The sequence below is a fragment of the Kryptolebias marmoratus genome, linkage group LG4 (genome assembly GCF_001649575.2).
Source record: "Kryptolebias marmoratus isolate JLee-2015 linkage group LG4, ASM164957v2, whole genome shotgun sequence".
Classification (NCBI taxonomy): domain Eukaryota; kingdom Metazoa; phylum Chordata; class Actinopteri; order Cyprinodontiformes; family Rivulidae; genus Kryptolebias; species Kryptolebias marmoratus.
Genome location: NC_051433.1, coordinates 19902130 through 19922012, shown reverse-complemented (window position 1 = coordinate 19922012; position 19883 = coordinate 19902130). Strand labels below are relative to the sequence as shown.

Here is a 19883-nt window from a genome sequence, read left to right as displayed (position 1 = left end):
GTCACAAGGACTGGATTTTCTCCATAGCATGGATCAGTGACAACATGGCTGTTTCTGGTAAGTTTCCATGAGCTGTGTGAACACTTGAAAGCGCACGTCCTACACAGTTTTGATTATTTTCCAGTCATATTTGCATATATATATGTGATTAATAACAGGCTAATCTTACATGCATTTTCATGTAAGGGTCCAGAGATGGCTCCATGGGCCTCTGGGAGATCACAGAGAAAGTGGTAAGCTGGGCTGAGAAGAATCAGAATGAAGAGACCGTACCGTCCTACGCCCACATTTCCCACCGTACCCTGAAGGACATCCCCAAGGAGTACACCAACCCTTACAACTGCAAAGTTCGAGCTCTGGCCTTCAATAACAGCCATAAAGTAAGGCTCACGTCGATGCATCGTGTTTTGAATTGTTCGGTGTGAGTTTTCAAAAGAACAGATGATAGAAAACAAGAGAACTGAACCTTTGAGCCTTATGATCAGAACTATTATTGTGATTAAAACCTCTGAGCTTATTGAGTTGATAGAAGTGGGTTTGCAGTTCCTGAAACAGAATCATTTTGTGTAAAAATAATTATTCAAGGACAGGTTTTCTCCAACAAACTTTTTGCTCTTTATCTTCCTACTTTTTGAGCCAAAAAGAGTTACTGACAATTCACACATGAGCTATTTTAGACCTTTTTTAGAGAACATTTCTGCAAGACTACACGAGGAAAAGATAAAAATCCTCTGGTTAGTTTGTGAATTGAAACAATCATTTTCTAAAGTAACCACTTGTGATCAATCAATGTTATTTTGAATTAGATCTTTCTACATTTATTTTCATTGTATATACTTATAAAAAATCTACACTTTGTCCTTTATGAGTCTGCGTTTGTGCAATTTAATTTAAGATTAGTGCTTATTTTTGCTCAGTATTGATGAGAGTGTGGCTTTAAGACTCAAATAGATGTCTCCATTTGTAAGCATGGGTTTCTTTATACCTCTTTCTTAGTTTGATCATATTTTTATATTCACCTGCTACCATGTTGTTTTTCTTCCTGTCAGATTACAGATGAACGGCTGTATTTTTTTTATTACCTGCAAAATAAAGATGAGAGGTGAAATCATAGCCAAATTTGGATTTTACATTTAGAGATTTCTATGTGATGGCATTCTCAGTTACTGCTCAGACATACTGGTAAAACTCCACTTAACTTCACCTTGAACTAAAACCTGAACTTTCTGTTGAAGTTAATAAACTGGGCACAGTTTGGGGAAGCAGAGAGGCTGTGAACACAGCAGATGTTTACAGGAGCAGCAGCCGACGACTTCAGAAACGATAAAGCCGGCAGTGTGTGGTAGTCCTGCCATCTGCGGGGTTGTCTCTCTCCATTTCATTGATTTATGTCTCACTTCCTACGTTGGTTTTCCCTTTTTTCAGGAACTGGGTGCTGTGTCCTTGGACGGCTATTTTCACCTCTGGAAAGCAGAGAACAACTTGGCCAAGGTGCATTTTGCAATTCCAGTTTGCTTTCTTCTACATTCAATTGCTCTGTATTTGCTTTCAATTGTGCTGCGTTTTAATCTTCTGTCTTCAAAACTACAAGTTAAAACCTTTTATCTTTTACACCCCGTGTTGATGTGTAGACACTGTCCATCAAGCTGCCTCACTGCAAAGAGAATGTGTGTTTAGCATATGGGCAGGACTGGTCCGTGTACGCCGTGGGCTCTCAGGCCCACGTTTCCTTCCTGGATCCACGGCAGCCATTAAACAGCATCAAGTCCGTCAGCTCCAGGGAGAGAGGAAGCGGTAAGTCGGCTGTAAAACTTGAAATGTTTAAGTAATAAGTACTTAGTTATAATCAAATGTAAGTTTGACTTCTTCAGTTTGTCGTTAGTTTTCTTCCTCGCTCACGTTGTAATCTCTTATGATCGATAACTAGCTGGGAGGCTAACGAACTGGTGAAATCCGAACTCTTTGCTCTCCTGTCACTGTTTCAGTCTGATGAACAGCACTGTGGCAACGATGCTGGCTTTAAGTTGGGACAGCACAAAGAGACAAGATGTTTACATTTGAATAGCTTTGCATTAATGCTTGGACATCTGTTTTGTCAGGGATCCGTTCGGTGAGTTTCTACGAGCACATCGTGACAGTGGGAACCGGTCAGGGTTCCCTTCTCTTCTATGATATCCGGGCTCAGAGATTCCTGGAGAACTCTTTAAATCCAGCCGCTGGGTATCGGAAGTGCCCGGGAGACAGCATCCTTAAGCTCACCACAGGGAAAGGCTGGCTGGTATGCACCTGTTTGTTTTTAAAAATCAAATCCGAGGCCGCCACTTTTGTCATCGGAAATAGCCATAACGCCGCTTTCCTCTCCCCTAAACTCAGACCTGTCTGTTTTTGTTCCGCATTGTTTTTCCAGAACCACGACGAGACGTGGAGGAGTTACTTCTCAGACATTCATTCCTTCCCCAACGCCGTGTACACCCACTGCTACGACGAGTCCGGTACCAAGCTGTTTGTAGCCGGCGGGCCGCTCTGCTCGGGTCTGCACGGCAACTACGCAGGACTCTGGAGCTAGCCTTGTTTTTTTTTCCTTTTTTTTTTCTCCGCTCAATCATTTTTTCCCCCCTCCACATCTTAATCTAGATGTTCACTTATCAAGTACCTCCACCCATCTCCCTCGTCAGCATCGTCCACATCACTGTCTTGGGTTTTTCGTTTTGCTCAGCAAGTTGCCTCGCTCATACCTGGACTCAGGAGCATGATCTTTCATAGCGTTCAATATTGTCACCTTGTATATTTGCGTCCATTTTTACACTGCTCCTTTCCACCTCAAAGTGTCCCTTTACACGTTTCACCTTGTTTTTAATATAAATATATAAATATATACAAATGTACAATTAACTAATAATTTAAAAAGAAAAAGAAAAAGCTGCAAAGTCTGCCTGAGAAACTCAGAAAACCATTAAGAATAAAGGTATACACAGTCACTTCATTTATTCCTTTCCATCCAGTCTGCAGGGATCAGGCTGAGGTCTTTCGGTCGCCTGTTTTTTTTGTACACAAAGGTAGTGTTCAACTGCTGCTTCCTCTGTGATAATCAAGTGTTTTTTGTGAAGCTCTTTTAAAGTTCATTTTCTCACCCAAACGGACAGCAATAAGCAGAGAGAAGAGGACGGACCGAGGAGACGATTCGTTAAGGACTGTCGCATCTTTTACCGGCCGGGGCAACAATCACTAAGAACTCCTCTCTTCTCCTGCCGGGAGCAAAACGAGACTTTGTTCGTTTTACCTTCGCTCAGATGATGTAAAGATTAAAACAGTAGAGTTGATAAATGCAGTGTTGATGGTCTGCTATGACTTAATCGCAAAAAAAATTAAAACCTTACTTTTTTTTTTTTACTGTAAACTGACAGGCATACTCCCTGTCCATGTTCTAATTTGCTTTATTTGTATTTATTCCCCCCCTGTCAGCTTTGTTTGATTGGTCAGGATTGTTTATCTGGTTCAACAGAAGGTGTTTTTTTTGTGTGTCTGTCTGTGTGTGTGTTTTGCTCATTGCTCGTGTCCCGTTCTTTTCCTGTTCAGAAAGCTGTCAGCAGGTTCATCGTCTTGAATCATTCTGCTGTCATTAGAGCGTTTAGCCCAAGATTTTTGAGTTTCTGCTGCGAGTTACATATCACCTAATGTGAGGATTTATAGACGGAGAAGCCCGTCATCACTGGATGGCAATCTCGCTCACAAGAACCGGGGAATGTTCTCTTGAATTCATGAGATTTCTGATTTGTTTTTGTTGTTTTTTTTTTACCCTGGGTGGAGCTAAAAGCTGCAGGCACAAACACTTGCTGTCAAAGTTTAATTTACCCGCCCTCCCTCTTCTTTTTTTTCTTTCTTTTCAACAAAGAGCGAATGGTTTTGCTCTTTTCTTAGTTAGACAGAGGCGAGGTCAGCTTAAGTTTCCTGAAGTCTTTCTGTGAAAGGCTGCAGCGGGTGATCATTGTTTTCCTTTTCTACGTGGAGCTTTTCTCCAGCTTCAACGATAATGATTGGACAAAAACACCAAACAATTCTGACCACGTATTAAACAACAACAACAAAAAAAAAAACACTTTAAAGTGTATTTTATATATAAATGTGTATATGTATGTGTACAACCCATAAGGACAATTGCATAGATTTTCTGTCCGTGTCTGGGAAAGTGTGTGGATTGACTGGTCTACTTGGTGACCCTTTTTTTATATATACACCTTGTGAATGTTTTTACAAACGACTGAAACAGGATATTGTATGATATTAACACTTTGGTGTGTGTGTGTGTGTGTGTGTGTGGGGGGGGAATATATAATTAACTGAAAAGGAGTAAGTAATACAAATAAAATGTATATTGATGTAAGATGTGTGTTCTGTTTCGTGTTAAAGCAGGCCTCCTGAAGCTTTTAGCTTCCTGTAGTAAAAATGTTGAGTTCTGTTTACTTCTGAAGCCAACACGTCCAACCTGACCTTGTTCCAGCTGTAAGACGTCCAGCCGGTTGGCGTCTCTGATCGCCGTGCAGAGGCTAGCTACTGTTCCCAACACGAGCCTGTAATATTTTCAGCATTTTCACACAGCAGCAGCTCATTCAGTAGGAACGAGATGGAATGAACTTCTTCTGTGGGTGAGGCAGCCATGTTGGGTTTCGAGGTCCAGGTTGGTCGGGTTTCAACTTTAGGGTGGATTCCTGTTTTGGACCAAGCATGAAGAAACAAACAGAGTTCATCTTGGTTGCCATTTTGTACCCACGTGCCCTTGCGTCCTCATGAACTTCTTGTTTAAGGTTAGAGGTAGGGTTCTGAGGATAAGATTGGGGCTAGGGGACATGGCAGGCCGTTGTCAAACAGCGGAAGATTTCAAAAATTATACCATCACCAAATCACCAATGCTGAGGCATCTATCAAGATGGCCGCTTCTTTTTTTATTCCCATGAAAATACGAACTAGCCTGAAGCCAAGGCTTGTAAAACCATTAAAATAAACACAACGAACCATTATCCTGTTCCATTGGTGCCTTGTTTTTATCTTGGTGAAAATACGCCATCAAATGTCTTTCGACCCTCACTTGTTTGTTTCACGACCCGCAGCGGGGTCGCGAGCCCTAACTTTGGGACCCACCGGACCGTGAGCAGGTTACTCTTGAATGTCTTGCTGCTGTGTGTGTAAACAGTAAGCGGGGGAAAAAAACAAACAAGCAAACAAACAAAAACAAACTCCATGACAGGAACTTCCCAGCTTGTGAAGGTGCGTCGGCGGCGGTGCTGAGGCCAACTCCGGAGCGGAGCATCCGCCGCGGCAGCGCGCGTCACGTGACCACCCTGTCTGCTGCTGGCCGAGCGAAGCGTGTTAGCAGGTAATAAAAACACATTTTCCTTCTGCCGTTCAACTTTTAGCGACAGCATTTTTTTTTACAACCGACACACGCCGCGAATAACGTCGTGTTCGCCGAAAGAGTCGCGCGCGGGCCTCGTTGTCTCGCTCGCGGCGGGTTCTGAAGGATGAATTTTAGCTTTTTTTCCACCCCCCCTTTCTTCTTCTTCTGTTGTCTTGATTCCCGGCGAGCAATGTCGGGATGGGATTGTGTACCGTGAGGCCTATTTTTTCCTTTCTTTCTCTCCACTTACATTCGGTACATCTTTTGTTGTCAGCGGGCTAACTCTGGTAGTTTAAGCGCCAGTCTCCGTCGTTAAATAAACCGTTGTTTGCCGCGGAAAGGCTGAAGCTAGTTAGCTAGCCGTTAGCTACCAAGTTGGAGCAGATTGAGATAGCGCCGTCGGTGTCGGCGGTAGCTCGGAGCGGCTAACTTCGGGCTAGCGAGGACAAAGGGGACGGCAGTATCAACAACAACAACACACACAGGCGGATTAAAAAAAGTGTGGAAACAAAAAAAAGATATTAGGAAATACTCGTGTTTGAAGCCTAATCGACTCTGAAAAATAACTGATGACAACAGCAGGCTAACGCTGTGATTAAAAACATCGCTCCGCTTCCTTTATTACTTCATCATAATTATCGCTTTATTGGTAATAAATCGATAATTATCACCTAGACTGCCTAAAACGCCTACATGTCACCAAACTCTGACACGAACTGACCCACAGTTCAGCTTGTGTGTGTTTTTATCTCTTTTTTTTCCTCCTAATATTAGCGTTAGCTCAGATTTAAATAGCCTTTTTTTTTTGGTAGGGGGGGGGGTTGTTTTGTGAGTCTCTTTGTGGTGTTTAATCGGCAGAGAAAAATGGGATAGATTACAGACAGAAAGTTGATTTTTTTTAAATAAAAAAACAACAACAACAAATAAAGAGGCTTTGCTGTTTTTCTATTTAAAGCTTGTTGGTGTCGTAGCTTTGTTCCGCCGATCAGCCAATGGCAGCTCAGTGTTCTCCAGCGTCACTCAGGCCCATGGAGCCGGACCTGCTATTGTTCTCCAAACACACAACAAATGGCTCTGTGGGGACGGCTGCACTTATTCTGGGCCGGACAATCCAACATTAACATCATCACTAATCGCGGGTGGACTGAGCCCAGCGGGTTTGATCACGGTTCTGATTTATTTTGCCTCTGAGATCAGCTCGCTCCAACACTGTTGGAACCACTTTGCAGCGGGGCCTGAGCTGTCTTATACTCTGATGTTATTTCAGTGCTGTAGATCTGTGTTGATCAGGGCTTGAAAAGTAGATCACTTGATCTGTAGTGTTTTTCCAGGCCTGGATTAGTGTGGAAATAAGAAAACAGTGTGCAGAGTGTTTTTACAGCTAATGGCTGATATACAACACTGATTCTTTTATACCCATTTTTGACAAATGTGTATTTGTCGTTTACCAGAATATAACAAATTTAAATAAACACATGGTCAACAACCCTTAGAAGAACTTGCACACTTAATAATGATACATAAAAGAGCATTCTTGCTTTAAAAAAAAAAACAAATAAACTGTGAGGTCCAGTGAGCTGGCTATAGCAGCTGCTGCTGCTTCCTTTTGACTTCTTGGTAATTATGTACAGGCACAGCTGATCGCTAATTTTATTTTAAAAAGTGACCAAACTCAACTGATCATTTGGTCTGTCTCTAGTATGGAAAAAACACAAGTCTTTCCAGACTTTATTATCAAATGGAAATAAAAACTAAAACTTCTGAAAGTTGCTGAAATGAGCAGGGTATTTTTCACCTTCACTATATATATATTATTACCATAGTTGCAACAACTTCCCCGTCTATCTTCCATTTTTCTTTTCTTCTCGCCAACTTCCAGAAACTGAAATAGGGAACAGATCATTCCTTGTTACATGTTCAAGTCAAGTCAGATTTGTTTATGTAGCACTTTTCAGCATCAAGGCGGTCTGAAGTGCTTTACAACATGTGAACACAAAAATACAGTCATCATGAAAACACACACAACAATATAAAAAGCCAAACCAAACTTATCTAAAACATGAGCTAAGATAATTGAAATAAAATAAATGAGCAAAAAGTAACACAAACGGGTGAAAAACTGAGCTAGGAAACTAGGATGTAAAAAGCTAAACTAATCTAAAACAAGTCGTACTAAAGATAAACTGAGGAAAACCAAATTAAGATATAATAAAGTGATAATAAGCTAACATGAACTAAACTAGGATTTAAAAACCTCAGCTGAACAGATCAGAAATGATAAAAGTTATACTAAGCTAAAATAAACTAAGAGGCTAACTAAGAGTTAAAACATTTAAATGAAAGGCCAACTAAAGGTGTCAGAAGGTTATAAAAAGAAAAATCTAAATTTATCTAAAACACAGGCTGACCTAAAATATAAAATAAACATAGCCAGGCAAACTAAAATAAGTTTAAGCAAGCAAAGACAGGATCAGACGTCCTTATCAATACGATTTATATTCTCATCAGAGAAAATGCAACAACTTTGATCATGTAGCTGATAAGTATATGTACAGGTCCACCTATAAAGACTAAAAATCTTAATTTTGTCAAAATGTGCTTGTTGGAGTAAAAGGAATCTGTAAAATGCTGGTCAGAAAACATTTTGTCTATAAACATTTAAAATAAAATAGTAGATGTCTTGCAGTACTAGGTAGTTGTTTATTCTCACAGTAAATTGGAAAGACAGTGAAAAACATTTGTAATTGAGGGCAAAAAACACATAAAATAATTTTACATGAACTAACAGGTGGTAAAGCTATACAGAGTTGGTAAATGACAGATATAAATCTGCAGGTGGTTTGACCCTAAAACGGAGTCTAGAGAAGTGTTTCAGAATGGGAGGGAAATGTGCAGGAAGTCTGGTTTAGGGTGCGAACGGCAGGTCTTATCTAGGACAGGATGGGGTGTGGGGGTCTGGGTTTGGAGAGTTGGTTCTGCTTCTCACACCGTAGGCTGGGCTGTTTGTAAGAGGACACTGGGTCGCTCTTCATCCTTGACCCAGATTTTCTGCGAAGCTGTTGCGTCACCAGGCCAACTGTGTGTCTTGCAGCCTCCACAGGACCACTGTTCATTATTTGGCAGCGAGGCCTCGCTGACTGTGCGCGAAACATAAGTCTGATACCGAGCTCCTAGTTAGTTTTACGCCTTAGGCGAGGTAAAGTGTTGTGTCTCACAGTTACGTGAATGATGATGCTCACCTGTTCTCTTTCAGGTTTTTCTATTTTGTACATACAGAGTTTTGTATATACTGTATATGATGAGCTCGCTGGGCAGCGACAAGGCCCGGGGCCCTCGGGAGAAAGCGCTGCCAGCTGCCACTCAGACGTCACAACCACAGAAGCAAATACAGGTGAGCCCGCTGAACCACTTGAAGGCACTGGTTGCAGACTCCAACATCAAAACATCCAAAAAGGTTTCATGGCGGTGGAGCGCCATGAAGACAGCTCGGTGGCTTTTGTGAAACTTCTGTTAGACTGATAAGTTTATAGTTTTAAGTCTAGTCTAACGCGCTGAATGTTTATAACTCAAGTCCTAATTTATCTCCAGTTCGTCACATCATATACGTCACTTAACAAATCTGAGCATAAATCTATAGCAGTCCATCCAAATTGTCAGACCTCTTGATCCCAAACAGGATGTGGCTATTATTGACCTATTATGAGTCACTTCAGCTCTTTTTGTAGGTAAACAAACAAACATTGTAATTGGCATCTGATTACAACTTTTGCCTACAACTTTCTTATTTACAGACACATTAACCATCAACACGAGAATAAAAATTTTGTTTCTTTCGTTTTAAATTTTTTTTTTTTTTGACCAGTCGCCATGACCTTTAGGTACCTGGAAACACACGTGTGTCTGAACCATAGGTGCCTTAAGATAAAACCGACTGCAGACACATGGCTAACGTTGACAGAATGGACACGTTATGTAGTGATATGTTTTGACGAGGCTTTTTTTTGTTTCCTTAAAGCTTCCAGTTATTGTATACATGTTTTTTTTCTCTCTTTTATGACTTCTTGTATCTGTTGTACAGGCTACTGCTGAGCAGATCCGTCTCGCCCAGATGATCTATGACAAGAACGACGCCGACTTCGAGGACAAAGTTAACCAGGTGACGAACACTGTGGCGCTCACACGACGAGCTGACGGCTCGCTGGTGTCTGTCTCGTCATCTTTTCATGGTCTTTTTGTGACTTTGACATCTGTGTTGTAATCTTTTTTTAATGCCTCAGTAGGTAGGCACGTTCACTATCTGCTCTTTTTGCTTTCTCCAGCTGATGGAGGTGACGGGGAAGAATCAAGATGAGTGCATGGTAGCGCTTCATGACTGTAATGAGGATGTTAGCAGAGCCATCAATTTCCTCCTGGAGAGCACCTCAGACATGGTAAAATATATATATATTATTTAGTTTCACTTGAAGATGCAGTCAGTTCAATTATCTTGACAATATGATTTAAATCAGTATGTTTTTTTACGCATTTCTAAGTAAAAATAAACATTGTATTCCTTTTGGTTCGTCTCGTGCGTTTAGACCTCATGGGAAACTGTGGGGAAGAAGAAGCCCCTGGTGAAGGAAGGCCCATCAGAGAGCAAGGAGAACAAGGAGAACCGGGAGAAGAAAGGAGAGAGGGAGGCTAGCAAGGGTCGTGCCTCGGCCAACCGCAAAGGCAAGGGGGCCAGTCGGCGGGGACAGGGTGAGAAGCCTGAACCGAGGCTGAATTTAAACCTCGCCGTCTTTCGTACACGCACCGCCGTCGTCTCTGAACTCATTTGTGCGTCAGCAGCACGTCCGGAGGAGAACGGTGTGGAGGCAGCGCCAGCGGACAAGGGTTGCGATCGAGGGCGGAGGGTCAAAGGTAGCAGAGGTCAGTGAAAGGTCAACACTGTCGGTAAGTAGGCACGCGACTTTATGCTTTTGACACTTGTGCCGATGTCCTCCAGGATCAGGAGTTCGGGGTCGAGGAAGAGCACCGACCGGGAGCAGATTCTCAACCCAGGGCATGGGGTAAGATGTCAACACACACCAACATCCAAGGGAATGAATGAATTATCCTTAAACATGTGCCGTTTTGAATAATATGTATCCCAACAAAGCTTGTACACAAAGCTCCAAAGTGTTGTTTTATATAAACGTTCTTATAAAGAAGCCAGTGAAATTATCCTTTCAAACACTGCAGGTTTGCATAGATGGTTGCTCCTCATCTAATGGGATATTAGCCTAACAGTTACTAGTAAAAATGTTGAAAAGAACGCACCATATCTTGATTCTGACCTCTTCGCCAGGACTTTCAACCCTGCTGATTATACCTCAGAGGCTGGAACTGGGACCACACAAACAGAGGTTTGGGACACGGCGAACAACAACAGCACAGATGGGACGGGTGAGCTCTGGAGAGGACACGTTTTACTGAGACTGTACGAAGTGGTGGAGGGGGACAGATTGACTCATGTAATGTACATCTTGTCTTCTAGTTGCTTGGAGGAATACTTTGGAGGACTGGGCAGCAGAGGAGTGGAGTGAGGATGTTAGTGTGAGTCAGTACATCACAACACAAGTCATTTTTCAGCTACATGTTTAGGCTCGTGGTCTGATCATTTTGCCTCCTGTGTTAATATGCAGCTCTCAGAGACTAAAGTGTTCACCCCCTCATGTGCACCTGCTGCTGAGAACCATATCACACCTGGGCAAAGGTAAGTAACTTCCCAGTAAAGGGAAAAAGTATTTACACATAAATCTTCGACATGTTGCACACGTTACTGTCAGTTCTACAGGCTCAGTGCCGCACAAGATTCACGTTCTGCTCTGGGATCGTTTCCTAATCAAATTTAACGGCTGCTTTATGTGTTAGTCTGGACCTCGCCTCTTTGCTGCAGAAGCCTGGTGTTGGAGGAAGAGAGCCGCCTTCCTCCACTTCCACGCAGAGTCTGGTCTTCACCAACTCCCACCATCACCAGCAGCCACCCCCGAACCGCAACACGACGAGCAGCACAAGCTACGCACATGCTGCTCTGGTAAAAACAACACAGCCTTCACATGCTTTTTGTTCCTTCCCCTGCCACTCAGTGCAGGCTGATAACGTCTCTCTCTCTCTCTTATACCAGTCATCAGTTCTGGGAGCTGGTTTCGGGGACTTGGGCCAGGCCAAGAGGACTCAGCCCAGTGCCGGAGCTCAGATACTGGAACAGCTTAAGGGTCCCGGCTTGGGCCAGCTGCCCTCGTCACAGGCTGCTCCTCCTGTCAGCACCCAAGGAAGCAACACCTCCATTGGTCGACTGCCAGGTCTGGGAGCACCTGTACCTCCACCTTCCTCCTCCAGCTGGGACATGAAGGCTTCAGAACCTAACACCACCTCTCTGTCTTCACAGTTCAGCCGTATGTGGATCGGTCACTGTGCGATCTTGTTTGAATTTCTGCGAGCACATAGACGCGCGTTTTGATTCTTGCGTGTCGTGTTGTCTTGTGTATTCGCAGGTGAGTTCGGCCTGCAGCCGGAGCCTTCTCTTGTGCTGAGCCAGGTGGTTCAGAGACACGCCGGCCCCTCCTTGCCTCTGGCACGTCAGCCCAGTCCTCCCATGCAACAACAAGCACCCCCTGCTTCGGCGTCGTCTGCCTCCCAACACATAGGCTCGCCGGCACAGGCTGGCCCGGTGATGGCTGCTGCTGCTGGCGCTAAACCTGTTGCTCCTGGTGCAGGGCTGGACCCTCAGGGCAGCAGCACGCCACAGCAACAACGAGCGCAGCTCAAAGGCCCCAAACGACGGATACCTCCCACATCGAAGGTAGGTACACCGAGGTGGACATTTGTCTACTTAGATATTAAAAAAGACAAACACAGGTCTCCTTTCTGGCAGATTCCCTCCACAGCAGTGGAGATGCCGGGCTCAGCTGACATTCCCGGACTAAACCTCCAGTTCGGAGCTCTGGACTTTGGCTCAGAGTCGGCACTGCCGGAGTTTGGAGTCGTGGACAACTGCGCGGGTGCAGTGTTGCGGGAATCCACGCCGGCACCTGCTTCGGCACCACCTGCATCAGGACCAGGGACCCAAAGCCACACGAGCCTGTACTCAAAACCTCTCAGGTACCGCTGCTGCTCATGACGAAAGACTCAATCCACGTTTCATCAAGTGACTCCGAATTCAATCTGGCAATTATTGCGCATTAGTTTTATTAGAGGTGAATGTGAAAAACTCTACATTTTGATTTGATTAACATTTGCTACAGTTTCTTTTCTGCCTTCTACTTCTTTGTTTCACCGCATTTATTTGTGAAAAAAAAAATAAGCAGAACTGAGACGCACAAAGACATTAGTTTTCCAACAAGGGGCAAAGTCATTTTAATGCTGACAGATGACACCGCTCAGAGCAGCTGTAAACAACGCTTTATACGATGAATTACTGTGAAAATGTCACTACACTGCAGCGTTTTTCCTGTCTGTTTATTTTTTTGTATTGATTTGCTTGTATTTTATGTGTAGCTGTGGCATTACTTGCTGAAAAGCTGCCAGATGTTGGATTTCTGAGTTTCCAGTATTGTCATCGTTGTTGATTTGTTGCATGTGGAGAGCCCAAAGGCACTAACAATAAAAACAAGAACTGGGGGCCAGCAGAGATGAAGATGTTTAAATTTTCATCGGGAGTGACCAAAATGGATGAAATTAGTATAAAAGAGGGAAAGCTCAGATTGAGTGATTTGGAGTTAGAATTAGAGAGGCAAGGCTGAGATGTTTAGGATATGTGCAGAGGAAAGATGGTGGATGTATTGGATAAAGAGAGAAGGAAAAGAGGAAGAGCACAGAGAAGCTGCTTGGATGTAGTGAAGGTTGGTGTGACAGATGAGGATGCTAGGAATAGGCTGAGATGGTGTCAGATCTGCTGTGGTGACACCCACAGGGAGCAGCCAAAAGAAGAAAAAGAAAGCCCAGTGTTTGCTGAAGAGCTTCTTCTCCAGCGACAGACAAAAACAAGAAACCGCTGACAGCTTGTGGAAGCCTTTAGACCTCACTTCACTCTCAGGTGTGTGTGGTGATGCACACAAAAATACAAGAGATAAAACTTGAGCAGCTGTAAATGACAGCAAAATTGAAAGTTGTAAGCACATATTTTTTATTAATTTACCTTCCCGTTCATTTATTCAGGCAAACACTGTTGACTTTAACACCAGCTCTTTGAAATTTAGCAGGTTTTGTCTTTTTCCTTTCACACAAGGCTGAACGTAATGTGATTCCTGCTGACTGGGAGCGTCTGTGTTCTTCTCTCCCCCCCCCCCGGCGTTTCGCAGTGAGTCACTGGGCAGCGCTCTCTCCGTGGCTCTGCCTTCTCCCCTCACCTCGTCGGAGCCGGTCTATCACTCCTCCGCCGGGGCCATGCCCAGCCTGACGCCGTCACTGGGCTCCGCCAGCTCCACCAACCCTCCATCCTCCACTTCAACAACCTCGACGACCTCCTCCTCCTCCTCCTCGGCACCGCCGGCCTCTCCCTTCTCGGCGGTCGGGGGGAGTTACGATGGGACGATGCCCCCTCACACGCGGCTGGCCTTTTCGCAGAGCAAAGAGGCCTCGGGGCCAGTGATGGTGAGCAAACGCCGTTTCTGACTGTGTTGACGAGCTAACAGCTAGTGTGAGCAGATCCTCTACCAAAGCAGATTTTACCAACTGAAACCAACTCCAATCTTCATAGTGGTCCATGTAAACCAGGGGTGTCAAACTCCAGGCCTCGAGGGCCACCGTCCTGGAGGTTTTAGGTTTTTCTGCTCCAACACACCTGATTCAAATGGTTTAATTACCTCCTCACCAAACCATCAGGTTCTCCAGGAGCACAGCCACGAGACACACATTTAAACCAGGTGTTTTAAAGCAAGAACACATCTAAAATATGCAGGAGAGCGACCCTCGAGGAATGGAGTTTGACACCTGTGATGTAAACGCTAATATTTAAAGTTTTACCTGGACTTGCGGCCCCTGCCTCTCACTCAATAACCGCGATTGGCGGTCATATTATAATATCCCTGCTGGACGTGCCCTCTAGATCAGGGGTGGGCAATCCTGGTTCTGGAGGGCCCCTATCCTGCATGTTTTACGTCTTTCTTTACTCCAACACACCTGATTCAGTGGTTAAATCACCTCTTCATGTTCTGCAGAAGCCTGTTAATCACCCATTGATTCAAATCAGGTGTGTTGGAGCAGAGAAACAAGTAAAACATGCAGGATGATGGCACTTAAGGACCAGGATTGGTCACCCCTGCTCTAGATGCTACAGCTTGCTGCTATTTGTGCTTAAAAATCTCCATTGAATTCCATGTAAATAACCATCTAGTGCAAAACTTGATAAAACGGTGTATGCCCGAACCACTAAGACATTTTGAGGCTGGAGCTGTTTTAAGATGGCGGTGATAGCAGCTGCATTTACACTAGCCGTTGGCTTATCAGTCCTGTTGAACATGCACACTATTCCCCCAAAGCGAGGTAGTTCACAGATCTATCTACAACAGATAAGATAATATTTATTTATAACCTTTCTCCAGAAACCCCATTCAGTGGTCAAACTGAAGCTCACGCTGAATCAATCAACTGAAATCTTATCCTTTTTTTTTCTCTCTCACCACATATTGGTTATAAATGAACCGACTCACGTGTTTTTTAATTTTGTTTTTTTTACCAGAATGGTCTGAATGGTGTAAGAAGCTCTTCTGCTCTAGACAGTAAGTTACCTCTTACTATCACTAATTTGTGTTTCGTTTGGACCATTACCTCACTCACAGATAAAAAGCTTGTTCACATACTCACATGATGCATTACATCCTAAAAGGGTTTTATCGGGAAAACATTAATCAAAATCTCGAATCATTTTGTCGGAGAAGACGCCTTAAAGTCAGTTACGAGTTATTTTAATCCTTTTTTTTTTCTCTCAGCTTCATCAGCTTCTTCCACGCCAAAGCCTGAGTCATCGTCTGTGAGCGTCAACGCCAACGGTCCTTCGGCCCCTTCCTCCCACTTACCCTCCACGCTGCCTGCACACGGCTCCACCACGCTCTCCAACCTGGCACAGGACCTGCAATCAACCAGTCAGCTCAACTCACTAAACAGGTCAGTCGGGTCCTTCTTAAAATACCTTCGCGTGAAAAATAAAAATTAAAAAAAATGGTTCCGGGCTGCACTTGTCTCATTGTTACCGTACAGTTGGAGCGATCCCCTGTAACGATGGAGAGGAGAGAGCCGTTCTGCACACTGAAAGGCTCAGAAACGTTGTCGCCTTCTCTTATATTTGCTAATGTTGACTTTTGTCTTCACCCTACAGTCATGGCAGCAGTCATTCCTCGGTTTCAGCTCTGGGTTCAAGCTCTCTCACTGTAAGTTCTAGTTTAATGTCCCACCTGCGTGATGCTAATAACATCTCGTTGCAAACATACACATAACTTCAGCTCTAAGCTTTCTATTAACAAGCAACATTAACGCAACGATGAATTACAACTACAATTTTAAGCCAAAAGGAAAAAAAGGGAAGCTGTGTTGGAGGGAGAGTTTTCAGTGGGTTAAAGGTCTGAACTTGACTCAGTCACCATGGTAACAGAAACTGAACTCATAACCTGCTCTTGTGTGTCAGATTATTATGGGAGAAGTGTCAATAAAACTGCTGATGTTGGATTTACCAAGGATTAGGAAATGTGTTAATCAGAAACTAAATCTGATGAAATATTCTGTAAATAAAAAAAATACATATTTTGAATTCGATCAATCAAGTAGTTTAACTGTTTTGTAGGTTATAGCTAAACGAACCTTTTGGATACAGAGTTAAAACAGAAGAAGAGACATTTTAGGTTGCAATTGTTAAGTGAATGTGCACACAGCTTAAAGAAGAAAGCCTGGGCTGACAAATATCTGATCCATTTTGGGTTTATTTCTGCAGTACACCAATGTGGACAGCAGCAACGTGAGCTCTCTGGCTCCTTCGTCAAGCTCTTACACATCGTCGCAGCCCACGAGCGCGTCGCTCCACTCGGCGCACAACAACAACAGCAGCAGCAGCAACAGCATCAGCCACCTGGCCAACATGCCCGGCCTGGGCAGCAGTATGAGCAGCACGGTGGGACTCCACTCGGCCGCCACCATCACCTCCAGCACGGCGCTGGGACTCGGCTCCAATGGAGCCACTGCCACGTCCAACCTGTCTGCACCAAGGACCGCGGCCCTGCTCTCCTCCACCGGTACACGCATGCCTGAGACGTACTGAAGCCGAGTCTTTTGTGTTGCATTAAATAATAAAAACATCGTGTTGGCAGGTAAAGCTCCTCCCAACCTGTCCCAGGGCGTGCCTCCTCTATTACCAAACCAGTATATCATGGGCCCAGGGGGGCTGCTGCCCGCTTACCCAGTAAGTAGAGCATCACAGTCTAAGGTTTATATGAACCAGTGAACGCTGCAGCTTAAACTGTCTGTTTATTAATCTAATTATGGTTTCTCTTCTTCCAAATCTTCTTAACAAAAGAAGTAGATCTTAGTTAAGATGGTATCCACCGTGATGAACTTTATTTTCTTCTGTGAAGTGGAGAGACCAAGAGAAAAGTACCGTTCTCTGGATAAAACTGTATTTAAAGCTATTAACAAGCCCAGACTTCTTACCTCGTCAACACTGATGCAAACACATCAGCCGAAACCCTCAAATTTAGCTTTACAGTATTGCAGTGTTTAAAGATACGTAAGGTGAGTTGTTAGTCTCAAAGTGTCACATTTTTCCCAGGAAAACCCGAGTCTTTTTGACACGAGCAGCGAAGAAGCCTCACTGAAAGCCGAATTAACGGTTTGGTGCATAACGAAGCTTCTCACACACTCGCTCTGAATGCTGGCTCCAGGCAGCTTTTACCTTTTAGAATGATGTGATAAGGGTGGAGAGTGAGTGTCCATTATAGCAAAGTAAAAGGGTTCACGCACGCACCAGAAATACAGACAAAAACATGATTAAACTGTTTTTAAAGCTTTGAAAATAACTACTATCTTCGGAGATTGTATATACATGTGTTTGTTGGAGTGAATGCACACCTGAGGGTTTTTACTTTTTGTATCCTTCAGCAGATCTATGGCTATGAAGACCTACATATGCTACAGTCCAGACTGCCAATGGTGAGCCACATCGTGAGGTTTTCAGGATTGAGATCAATGTTTGTTTGTTCATTAATGAAAGAAATGAGGTTGTTTGAAACTCCTATAAGAAGTTATTTTTCACTTCAGTAGACAGAGTGATCTCAGTTAGAGTTTTTAATGAGGAAGCCAAGCTAAATGCTACTTTTGCTTCTTATAATCCTCTCGTTTCTTCAGCCTTCTTTGCAGGATTACTATGGAATCACATTCCCTGGCCCCACAGCAGCTCTCTCTGGCAGAGATGGGAGCCTCGCCAACAACCCCTATTCAGGTGAAGCACCTACACCTTTGACTCGCCTTTTCTGAAACCCAACGAACCGGCGTGCGTCTGCTCACGCATCCTTCCCCCTTCCCGTTGTTCAGGTGAAGTCACAAAGTTCGGTAGGAATGACTCCACATCCCCAGCACCGCCCACCAGCCTGGCCGCACCCCAGCCTCCCCAGGCCCCGAGCCAAGGACAGACCCAGACTCAGCCTCAGCCTCAGCCTCCTCAGGCGCAGCCGCAGCCTCAGGGCCAGCCGCAGCATCACAGCAGCCAGCAGGCCTTCCTGCCGCCGGGCTACAGCTACACGGGGCTGCCGTACTACCCCGGAGTGCCGGGTGCCGTGCCCAGCGCCGCCGCCTTCCAGTACGGCCCCACCATGTTCGTTCCTCCCGGGGGCCCGGGACCAGCCTCGGCGAAGCAACACAGCATGGGCCTGGGCCTGGGGAACCCCTCGGCCAGCCCCTTTCAGCAGCAGGCGCAGCAGCAGCCCAGCAGTTACGGCCAGCACACCTTCAGCTCAGGTACACGGTCTGAGTTACAACCACTTCCTGGCTGCCATCGAAACTCAAAACGGTCTTTGAGCCTTTTTTTTTTTTTTCAGGTTATGAGGAGCTGACAGCAGGGCCAGCAGGAGTGGAGTACAGCAAAGGGTACAACTCCTCCTCACAGGCACAAGCCAAATCTGCTGCTGCCGGGCCTGGGAAAGGTAGGCCAGAACAGGCTTGATCATCTGGGTTTTATGGAATTCCAAGATGTCAAATTTTGTCTTTGTATTTTCCCAGGCGTCTCAGTGACATCCAGTAACTCCGGTGTGCCAGACATCAGTGGAAGTGTTTACAATAAGACCCAGGTGAGCCTCCCGAGCCGAATTTGACAGCGGGTGTGTTGTTTTGCTCTTTCCAGTAACGTAGCTCTTCGTCTCCGTCTGCAGTCTTTCGATAAGCAGGGTTTCCATGCAGGGACGCCCCCTCCCTTCAACCTGCCGTCAGCGTTGGGGGGCCCAGGGCCTCTGAACCCCGGAGCAGCTCCTGGAGGCTATGCACCCGCCCCGTTCCTCCACATCCTGCCTCACCAGCAACCACACTCGCAACTGCTGCATCACCATCTAGCTCAGGACGGACAGGTAGCTCATTCACCGACACCCCCAAACCCCCCTCAGCAGTTTACACACTCAGTACTGCTAATGAAATAACCTTCTTATTGCCTGCCGTTCCTCAGAGCGGCCCCAGCCAGCGCGGCCAGTCCAGCAGCCTGCAGCAGAAGAGCCAAGTCAACAAGTCGAGCTACGGCAGCTCCCCTTACTGGGCCAACTGAGGCGGGCGTGTGTGTTGCGCGCGCACGGAAGATGCGTGCGCGCGCAACACACCAGCAGCTCTCGTGAGATCGTAGAGGGACAAAACATTTTTACAACACAAGCTAACACACACACTACCATCCCCTCCCCTTTGCTCTGTATATCTCCTTTTCAAATTTATGGCTGTTGTATGTAAAATATATTTATGTATTTATACAGTATATATGTATTGGTAGGACATAAAATGTGGTTTTCTGCATTGTTTTTATTTTGAAGGACATTTTATTTCGGAAAAAGAAAAAAAAAGGTGGAAAGAAGAGAATGCTAAATCATGGAGATAAAGTTGGTGAATATACTTGAACACAAGCATCTTGTGATGTGGAATTTATTTTTTTTGTATGCATACATGAACTGATAATGATGTACATAAATTATACACATCATTTTCACGGCAAAGGCCTTTTTTTTATTTTGGAAAAAAAAACAAACTTTTTTTTTTGTAACCGGTCACTCGAAGTCTGTGAATCCTTATATTGAGGGTGACTTTTCTTTGTTTCTCCTCCCATTTTTTCTTTCTGAATTTTTACTAGTTGGTTGGTTTGACCAGCCAGGCCTTGGATTTGATGTCATGTTAACCCTTGTTGTCCAAATTAAACGTTATCAACAGTTTCTATGCATCTGGATTCAATATTTATAGTTTTACTGCAAACTTTCACATTTTATCAAGGATATTTCAGTTTTTAGAAGACAGCTGA

At 44.6% G+C, this 19883-nt stretch overlaps 2 protein-coding genes across 4 annotated transcripts in view; both read left to right on the top strand.

Annotated features, from left to right (window-relative positions):
• dcaf12 (DDB1 and CUL4 associated factor 12) overlaps positions 1 to 4149 on the top strand; it is a 9374-nt gene extending 5225 nt beyond the window's left edge. Inside the window, exons 4-9 of the mRNA XM_037975236.1 lie at positions 1 to 57; positions 187 to 380; positions 1426 to 1491; positions 1632 to 1794; positions 2100 to 2278; positions 2408 to 4149. The exon at positions 1 to 57 is cut by the window's left edge and continues 4 nt beyond it. Of these exons, the coding sequence (XP_037831164.1) occupies positions 1 to 57; positions 187 to 380; positions 1426 to 1491; positions 1632 to 1794; positions 2100 to 2278; positions 2408 to 2566 (818 nt within the window). The 3' untranslated portion in view covers positions 2567 to 4149. The remainder of the gene's footprint in view (positions 58 to 186; positions 381 to 1425; positions 1492 to 1631; positions 1795 to 2099; positions 2279 to 2407) is intronic.
• A 1098-nt stretch (positions 4150 to 5247) lies between these two features.
• On the top strand, positions 5248 to 19797 carry ubap2a (ubiquitin associated protein 2a). 3 transcript variants are annotated; one of them, XM_017422815.2, is made up of 27 exons: positions 5248 to 5371; positions 8646 to 8783; positions 9471 to 9548; positions 9712 to 9822; positions 9970 to 10132; positions 10220 to 10303; positions 10380 to 10443; positions 10722 to 10819; positions 10911 to 10969; positions 11059 to 11129; positions 11288 to 11450; positions 11541 to 11811; positions 11911 to 12218; positions 12291 to 12517; positions 13717 to 14008; positions 15096 to 15135; positions 15346 to 15520; positions 15732 to 15783; positions 16341 to 16638; positions 16714 to 16805; positions 17501 to 17551; positions 17747 to 17840; positions 17933 to 18355; positions 18436 to 18540; positions 18617 to 18684; positions 18766 to 18957; positions 19053 to 19797. In XM_017422815.2, the coding sequence occupies exons 2-27, from the start codon at positions 8688 to 8690 to the stop codon at positions 19146 to 19148; spliced, it is 3771 nt and encodes a 1256-aa protein (XP_017278304.1). In that variant the 5' UTR covers positions 5248 to 5371; positions 8646 to 8687; the 3' UTR covers positions 19149 to 19797. The 3 variants fall into 3 exon arrangements, with proteins under 3 accessions (XP_017278304.1, XP_037831160.1, XP_037831161.1); XM_037975232.1 differs by lacking the exon at positions 5248 to 5371 and adding an exon at positions 5433 to 5647; XM_037975233.1 differs by lacking the exon at positions 5248 to 5371 and adding an exon at positions 5435 to 5647 and having other exon boundaries at positions 10223 to 10303.
• The last annotated feature ends 86 nt before the right edge of the window (positions 19798 to 19883 follow it).

Excerpts from the sequence above, each read along its gene's own strand:
- ubap2a (XM_037975232.1), top strand. The coding sequence starts at position 5,591 with ATGGGATTGTGTACCGTGAGGCCTATTTTTTCCTTTCTTTCTCTCCAC. Across the intron at positions 10,304-10,379 it reads GAGGGTCAAAGGTAGCAGAG|GATCAGGAGTTCGGGGTCGA; the intron begins GTCAGTGAAAGG and ends GATGTCCTCCAG. Across the intron at positions 18,958-19,052 it reads ATCTAGCTCAGGACGGACAG|AGCGGCCCCAGCCAGCGCGG; the intron begins GTAGCTCATTCA and ends GCCGTTCCTCAG.